This window comes from Spermophilus citellus, assembly GCF_964194105.1.
Source record: "Spermophilus citellus genome assembly, chromosome: 18".
Taxonomy (NCBI): Eukaryota; Metazoa; Chordata; class Mammalia; order Rodentia; family Sciuridae; genus Spermophilus; species Spermophilus citellus.
This window is the reverse complement of record NC_138200.1, coordinates 33898924-33907772: the sequence shown is the minus strand read 5'-3', so window position 1 is coordinate 33907772 and position 8849 is coordinate 33898924. Positions and strand designations below refer to the sequence as shown.

General features: G+C 45.1%; 1 protein-coding gene across 2 annotated transcripts in view; it reads right to left on the bottom strand.

Moving 5' to 3' along the window:
* Positions 1 to 237: 237 nt before the first annotated feature.
* Positions 238 to 8849, bottom strand: part of GPT2 (glutamic--pyruvic transaminase 2) — a 38970-nt gene continuing 30358 nt past the window's right edge. Inside the window, exons 9-12 of one of the 2 annotated variants that reach the window (XR_014019687.1) lie at positions 6983 to 7138; positions 5914 to 6026; positions 1980 to 4333; positions 238 to 974 (exon numbers count right to left, since the gene is read on the bottom strand). Coding sequence is in view for 1 of the 2 variants with exons in the window: in XM_081274609.1 (XP_081130735.1) it covers positions 4243 to 4333; positions 5914 to 6026; positions 6983 to 7138 (360 nt within the window). In the remaining variant the exon portion in view is untranslated. Of the gene's footprint in view, positions 975 to 1918; positions 4334 to 5913; positions 6027 to 6982; positions 7139 to 8849 lie in introns of those variants that run through there. The other variant, XM_081274609.1, reaches the window with a different exon arrangement.

Here is an 8849-nt window from a genome sequence, read left to right as displayed (position 1 = left end):
AGGCTTTTTTTTTTTTTTGTATTAGGGATTGAACCCAGGGGTGCTTAACTACTGAGTCACATCCCTAGCACCATCCTCACCTTTTTAAAAATTTTGAGACAAAGTCTCGCTAAGTTGCTGAGGCTGGCTTTGAGCCTACAATTTTTTTCCTGCCTCAGCCTCCTTGGATTACCAGCATTCACCACCATGATTGGCCCACTCTCAGCTTCTTAAATATAGTGACTGTATGTTATTAGCTTTTTTTGTTTGTTTGTTTTGTTTTTCTTTTTATTAGTTGTTCAAAACATTACAAAGCTCTTGACATATCATATTTCATACATTTGATTCAAGTGGGTTAGGAACTCCCATTTTTACCCCGTATACATATTGCAGATTCATATAGGTTACACATCCACTTTTTTACATACTGCTATACTAGTGTATGTTGTATTCTGCTGCCTTTCCTATCCTCTACTATCCCCCCTCCCCTCCCCTCCCCTCCCCTCCCATCTTTTCTCTCTAACCCATCTACTGTAATTCATTTCTCTCCCTTGTTTTTTTTCCCCCTTTCCCCTCACTTCCTCTTATATGTAATTTTGTATAACAATGAGGGTCTCCTTCCTTTACCATGCAATTTCCCTTCTCTCTTTCCCTCCCCACTCTCGTCCCTGTTTTGTTATTAGCTTTTGACTTGCTATTCCTTTGAAGTCCGTGGCTCATGCTGGGTCTTCATGAAATATTTGCTGAAAGCTTTTTAGCTGTAGTTATGACAAACAATGTTGAAAATAATCTAGAATAACAACTCTTTTTCAATCTCTATTTGATAGACTCACTGTATGGTAAACAATGCCAAGTTTACTCCTGAGACAGGGAGATCTGTTTCCAGTTTTTGTTGTACAGTGGGAAGATGCAGAGTATATTCGATCCTGTTGGTTATCATCCAGCAATAACCCTCAGCTCACCTGAACACACCACTCCATCTCTCTGGAAAGGTCCTGTGGCAAATGAAATCCCACTATGACATATAATTATAATGCACCAATAAAGAATAATTTTAAAAGAGTGAACATTAGAAGCCAAGCCAGCTTCCCTCCCAGTCACATAAGGCAACACACTTCTCTTGGCTGCTTAAGCTACTTGGAGTAGGTTCGTAATGATTCCAAGAAAGAGGGTCCTGATTTTTCTTTGTAAATTTTCTACATTTTCTTTAATAAAGATATAGAAATTTTATTTGGGAGAAAAAGCTTGAAAACCACATATCAAAATCAGTGTGGATATGGGAAACCTGGGGAAAATTAATGCAACCCTTGTACAGACAACTCCCCTGTGGCCCATAGCCTTACAATGTCCCTTTCCAGCTCCTCCTACACACCCATGCCCCAGAAAGATGCCATCATGTCCACCAGAAAGCAAAGGTCTCCATATTCATTTTTTAAAAAATTTTTAGTTGTAGATGGACACACCTTTATATTTAAAATTTATATATTTTTATGTGGTGCTGAGGATCCAACCCAATGCCTAACACGTGCTAGGCAAGTACTTTACCACTGAGCCACAACCCCAGCCCTCTTTTTTATTTGTAATATACATATTTTTAGTTTTAGGTGGACACAATATCTTTATTATTTTTATGTGATGCTGAGGATCGAACCCAGTGCCTCATGTGTGCTTGGCAAGCACTCTACAGCTGAGCTACGACCTCAGCCCTCAGCATTCATTTTTAATAACATCCCAGCTCAAAGGATGCATGAAGTTTCTCCACCTCAAGTGAAAGAAAAAGTAGCTCAAGGTCCTAATGTCCTTAGGGTGGAACCCTAGGACAAAAAGGAAACTGAGAAGCTGTAACTGAAGGGTATAGTGTGTAAGATGAAGTGCTTGTTATTGCAATAGGAATGTACATTACAAAAGCAAAATTAGTGAGAAGGAGAGTTAAACATAGTCACCATTTTGGACACATATTTTATTGTTTAGAAACTTCCAGCAGAGTTATCATCAAGTACCTTTGTCAGGAGATGTCTGTGTCTGCTCCTCCCCAAACCTCCACACATCAGAACAGAAACAATGAGCCCAGTCTCAAGATGTGAGGTGACAGACCAGCCAAGGGACAGCCTGGCATAAGCTTCCCCAGCATCACCCACACGCAGAGCTGGGTGAACAACAGAAACTGCACACGTGTAGATACAAAGTGCAACCCCAAATGACCATCAACTTTCTAAGATGGTACCGGAACAGGAAAGGCATCAGAATAGAATCTGCAGAAAATCAAATTAATCATGATTGGCTTTCCTACCTGAAGTTAGCCTCCTAAACTAGCTGACCTTATTATTCATTTTTTTTTAAAGCAAACCAAGTATATATGGCGTCTTTTAAAAAATCATGTAAACGTTGTAAAGTTTTTAGGGGTTATTTATAATCTGAAGAGACTTATAAAAAATTACTGGACTTGTTAAGACTATAAATACTAGCCCCTCCTCCCCCCATGAAAAAAGAAATTGTTACAAAAATATAAAAAATATACTAGCCTCTACTATTTAACCTTCCTACCAGAAATCTCACAACTCTGGGACACATCCTGGTTTATATAGCATACGGCAAGCATGAGTGCAACTTTTTCAACTTTTTAAGGAAGAAAAAGTGCCAAAACATTCCCTTTTGTTATTTAGGATTGTGGCGGCTTTCTTCACAGGGACTATAATGCTAATGAGTAATGACCACTTGAAGTTTTCTATGGTGTTCCCCTGCAAGGAAGGACCCAGTGTGGAAGTAGTAGCATAGGAGGCTGCTTTCAAACCTCACTCCTTATTCTTCAGATTTCTCTCTCCAGCTCCTTCAATTCCATTTTGGGACTTGTTGGGTCCCCACACTCCTGAGCTGGCCATGGTTTCCCTAACTTCCTGGAATAGGCAGATGGTAAGGGGGAGGGTGCCTGGTGAGGAGGATAGGAGTACTGAGCTTCTGGAGTGTGGGTCAAGCCTGGTCCACGTTTACTAATGCCAGGGAAGGGGCATGGTTGGTAGATGATACCTTCCTGACCTGGAGAGATGACTGATGCTACCGGTCCCTGTCTGCAGAGCTGGGAGGGGAGGCAGCAGCTAATGTGAAGGCAAAACACTTTGCATTAAGTTAAAACACTTCAATTCAGTTGAATAAGCAAATCAGATTGCATTCACTCCTCCATAGCAAGCTACCAGGCACTTCAACCAATTAAGAGCTACAAAATGGACTTTAATTCCATTTAAAATAACTGAAGAAACTACAGGGGCTTGACTGTCATTGGTTGGTCAAGTCCTTAAGGATCCCTTCCTGGCTTAGGACATTTTTAGTCTTTCCTTATCTCTGCTGCTGCCAGCAGGGGGCGATGTGTGTAAAGACTCAATCAAGCCCTTGGGAGAAAACAGTCACTGGGTAACCAGGGGGAGATCCACAAGCCAACAGGCAGACCCTCTCCTCATAACTAGGATATTGCTGGGCTATGTGCCCTGTGTCCCTGAAGTCCAGGGAGACCTCTCAGACCAAGATCTCAGCCTAGCATGTTCAAGAGACCCCTTCATCCCCAAAGCCCTTCAATCCCCCCTGCTCAGAAGCAGAGACCTGGCTCAACCAGGTACCTGACTTACACCCACTCTTCCCTACAGGACCTCTAATCTTGGGCATCGTCCCCAGCATCTACCACATCCTAGCCTGGCAACCTGTCCTGTGTGCTACTGCCCTCATGGTTTTTTTTCTGAGATGGGCCTGATTGCCTCCAGGCCAGAATGATGGACCCTGTCTGAGTCCCCACTGGACTTCCAGGCTTTACTGTTTGAAGGACTACATTTTCACACCACTAAGGGTTTTATTTCATAGATCACATTAGATGTTCTGGGCTTCCAGTCCTCACCGTGGTTGTCATACATTTCCCAATAACCTGTTTCTCCAGATCTAAAACATCTCATCCGACACACCCTGGTTGTTTAAAACCCAAGGGAACTTTCCAAAAGCAATGATAGATGATTTGGAGAACTTGGCCACATCTGCTGAGCAAGACCCCTCTGCTTTGGTTGCATCAAAAAAACAGCCTTTGAGACATTGAGAATTCATATTTGCTCAGAAGAGAAGTGCTCCCAACACCAAGGCACAGAGAAAGAAGTCTCCTGGGCAAAATGACGATGGACACAACCAGTGGCCTCAGTGAGACCTTGAGGCAGAGTCAGTGGGGGAGGCCTGGGCGGCATTGCGGGGGGAGACCTGGAGATGGGGTCTCCCCTGGGGCCTGAGGCATCCTCACGCATACTTCTCCAGGAACTTTATGTGAAAGTCCTTCACCTTCTGGAGCACTGTCTTCAGCTTCTCCACTGGAGGGAGAATGGTCATTCTGTCAGGAAAGAGAACAGTGTCAGCCTGACTGCTCTAGAAAAGGAGACAGGAATGAATCCAGCAGCTCATCTTGCTCTATCAGAGTGGAGACAAGGAGGTGGCGGTAAGGTGCACAGAGAGGGACAGGCCTGACTTGTCCTCTTTGACAGCTTGCATAGTACCTGGCACTTGTGGGGGGCCATTCTCTCCCCCATTCATATATTCGTTTCATTCAAAATGGGGTCTCACTATGTTGCCTATGCTGGTCTTGAACTCCTGGGCTCAAGCCATCCACCTGTTTCAGCCTCCCAGTAGTCTACAGGTGCATACCACTGTACCCGGCTCCTTTATATTTATATGTGTATGTGTGTGTGTGTGTGTGTGTGTGTGTGTGTGTATATATATATATATATATATATTTTTTACACCCAAGTAATATATGCAAACAAAAGCAATAAACTGGGGCAACATTTAGGCTAAGATGCATTTACCCATTTCTGCAGAAGGCCTGCAACACATTTTGACTAGTGTACACACATTTTAGGGCATGACTCTTGGTATTTCCTATACTCCTGTTAGATGATATTTTTTTTTCTAAAACCTCTAGCAGTCAGACTAACAGTGAGACAACTTCCATTCACAGCTCTCCCTCCATGTTGTCATTGCTACTATCTCCCCCCAGTCCATCAATACACTTCCCGACCCTATAGGCAACTTTCTTGATTATACTACTATTTATTTATTTATTATTTAGTGCTGAGAACTGAACCCAGGGCTGGTTTGGTATGCCACTACCACTGAGCTACATATGCCTCAACCCCAGGACATTTGGAATGGGCCATGAATTGCAAAGGTAAGTCTTACTAAGAACAGGCCAATAAGACATAGTTTCTCCATCTGAGGAACACCACCCACAACCTTGACAGTGAAGACCTGGTTCCAGGTGCCAATGGCTCATGACTTTTCTTTTTTTAGCATCTGCCACAGGAGACATCTGAGAGCAATGTGCATGGAAAGGATGCTGTTCTGAACAGAATGGACCTCAGCAGGAAAACCTTATAACTGCTCTACCCGGCTCAGCCCTGGGAATTTGCATGCCCATCTGCCAGGGAGCTGCACCAGGGTACGTCTGTGAAAGGCTGCACAGTAAGCACAGCTAATTCTACTGTGTGGCGGGTTGCACCTTAGCAGGCTTACGGTGCAGACAAGGGGCTATCAAGCATCTATTACGTGCCAGGCATTGTCCTAGGCATCTGGAAGCTGTATGCTGCTGTCATAGACTTTAAAGCACAGGAAAATAAAGAAGAAAACACTACTTGGGACATTTCTGATGGTGATGTGATAGATTAGTCAGCAGAGGGCACAAAGAATAGTGAAGGAAGATCTCTCTCATAGGTGACCCTGGAGTCCACTGGACTGAGGGTCACCCTGGACAGAGGGTCAGCTTGGCTTCACAACTGGACTGAACAGGGTGAGATGCATGGGGAGTATGGCTCAATCCCTCTCAGGCTCTGAAGTCAGCCATCCTGTGCTCTATGTTAAGGAGCCTACGTTTCCCTGGACAAACCTGGGATCTGCCTGGTACACAGGGTGTCGTACCTGAAGTGGTAGGTACCTTCCCTCTGCCCAAAGCCGCTGCCAGGCACAACGCAGATGCCAGTCTCCTCCAGTAGCTTCATGCAGTAGAACATGTCTGGGGCCATTTTATGCGCCTATGGGAGCAGGGTAGAACTTTAGAATCATACCTAGCTTTATACAGTACCAACACGCCATTGAAAACTATAAACCAAATACAACATAAACAGCAAGTTATCTTTCCAGTGACAGGGCCCTTCTACCCTGAGCTACTGCTAATGGCTAGCATAGAGAATCAGACACCTGAAGGCTACTGCAGACCAGCCAGGAGCTGAGACAGTTCAGTACTTTATCAGGGATTACCATCCTATTTCCTTTCTATTCATCCCTAGTAGCTGCTCAACAAGCACTGTTGGTGGCCTCCTAATGTGCTAAGCCACATGGTGCTCAGCAGGTTCTGGGGTGAGGTGAGGACAACACTTTCAGAAACACTGCTCTTGGGGCTGGGGCTGTGGCTCAGAGGCAGAGCACTCGCCTGGCATGCGTGAGGCACTGGGTTCGATCCTCAGCACCACATAAAATAATTAAAAAAAAAAAAAAAAGAAAAGAAAAGAAACACCGCTCTGCCCCTGCTCTTCAAAGTGAGGTCTGCTGCACCTCAGAGTCTGCTGGAAATGCAATGCAACCAGAACTGGCATTTCAACAGGAACCCAGGTGACTGGAGTACATGTTCAAGTTTGGGAAGTGCTGCTCCAGGACACAGTGGCTGGGGGAGGAGATGGCTCTTCTGTTCTTCTGTTCCCCCAGCATCACACCACACCAAGTACCTCCCTTAGGAGCAGTGTTAACAGAGCCCAAATCAGTTCCTCTCACCTGGGGCTGAAGCCATATTTTCCCCATCACCACAGCTTGCAGCTGGGTCTGGGCATCTGAGAAAATGCCATCTTTACACAGTAAATAGTATCTGGCTGAGAGTCCACAGAGTTCAGAGCCCCCAGGGCCAGCATCTCTGCTCTCCAAGGCAGGAAGTCTGACCTGGCTGTTTCAAGTGAACCCTGGGAGAGAGCAAGCCCAGCCGCGACCCGTCCCAGACCTGAGCTGCCTCCACAGCTTTGGCAGGAATGAAGATCCGAGGAAAGGCATACATGGCTCCCTGCAAGGGGTTGCAGTGAATTCCTGGGACTTGGTTAAACAGGTCTTCTGTCAGCTTTGCTTTTTTGGCCAGATTACCCAGGACAGATTCCTTCTCCTGATGAGAGACAGGGAAAGTACAGAAGTGAGCATCTTAGCACAAGGACAGCCATCCCTTCAACATTATGGGTAACTGAATTGACTGACAAAAGATGAGCTTGAGTGTGCACGAGCACAGCCAATCAGACAAGTGGGTGAAACATATATTCCTACATGAAGTTTTTCCAAGGATTCTCAGGCGAGGAAACTGCCATGCACCCCGGGGCACATGAATACATGGGAGTTTCAGGCCACAGGGAAGATCCTGAGTGGCCTGGTCATAGGATCTATTCTTATATGAGGATGTCATTTCTGAAAATGAGCAAAACCAGTCCCTGCCTATCAGTCTAATGGACTTGGCTCTGAGTGGAATATCCTAGAAATACTTCTAGTAGACACGGGCCTCCTTCTGAAGTCAGCAGGGCTCTTCATTTGGGAGGACACCCCCACACACTCTCAGTCCATGTGTATGCACGGGAACACATGACCCAGGTGAAGCAAAGCAGAATCAGTGACTGGTTCAGAGCTGGACACATGCCCAGAGTTGGAGCAGAGTCATCCAGGACTTCTGTAAGCACAGCGGGAAAATAAAAAGGTGTGAGCCTACAGATGAGCAGATAAACAAAATGTGGTATATCCATACAATGACACAACTCAGCCATCCGTTGTGACACAGGCTACCACATGGATGAACCTGGGATGCTAAGTGGAATGAGCCACTCACAGGAGAACAAACATTGTATAATTCCACCTGTGTCAGGTACGTAGAACAGGTGAATTCACAGAAACAGACAGTAGAACAGTGGTTCCTGGGGGGGAGGAAGAGTGATTATTTAATAGGTATGACAAAAAGTTATGAGATGGATGGTAGAGGTGGCTGCATAATAATGTGAATGTCAATAATGCCACAGAACTGTATACTGAAAAATGATGAATCTTTTGCTGTGTATATTTTATCACAGTTTAAAAGAAAAGGAAAAAAAATGTGAGACTAGATCAGTTGGGAACTGACTTCTAGTTAACTGGCCCATAAGTTCATTGTGTTTTTTTTTTTTTTTGCAATGAGGTGTCACTGTGTTGCTCAGGCTGGTGTCGAACTCCTAGACTCAAGAGATCCTCCTGCCTCAGTCTCCAGAGTAGCTGGGACTACAGGTGCACACCACCTTGCCCAGCTCTATAAGTTCATTTTTTGTTCAAACTAGTGAGTGTTGGGCTTTTGTCACACAGTTGAAAGGTCCTTACTGGGCTGGGGATGTGGCTCAGGCGGTAGCGCGCTCGCCTGGCATGCGTGCGGCCCGAGTTCGATCCTTAGCACCACATACAAACAAAGATATTGTGTGCGCCGAAAACTAAGAAATAAATATTCTCTCTCTCTCTCTCTCTCTCTCTCTCTCTCTCTTCTCTCTCTTTAAAAAAAAAAAAAAAGAAAAGAAAAAGAAAGGTCCTGACTAGACTGCAAGAGCTGGATAGGCCAGGGATAGTCCCAAGGCCTAGAACTGATACTGTTCCCCTCCACGTCCCCTTCTTTTTAGCCCAGTAACAGAATCCCCTGAGAGTGTTATCAGGACACAAGGAACTTCCCTTTGGGTGCCTTCCCATCTGGATGCTCACAGCCAAGGAAGAGGAAGCAGGGGTGGGTCTACCCACATGCAGCTATAGTCCTCCCACTTCAAAATAACCCCTTCTGCATCCTCAGGCTTAACCAACTTGTGAGGGTAGTTCAAGAATCA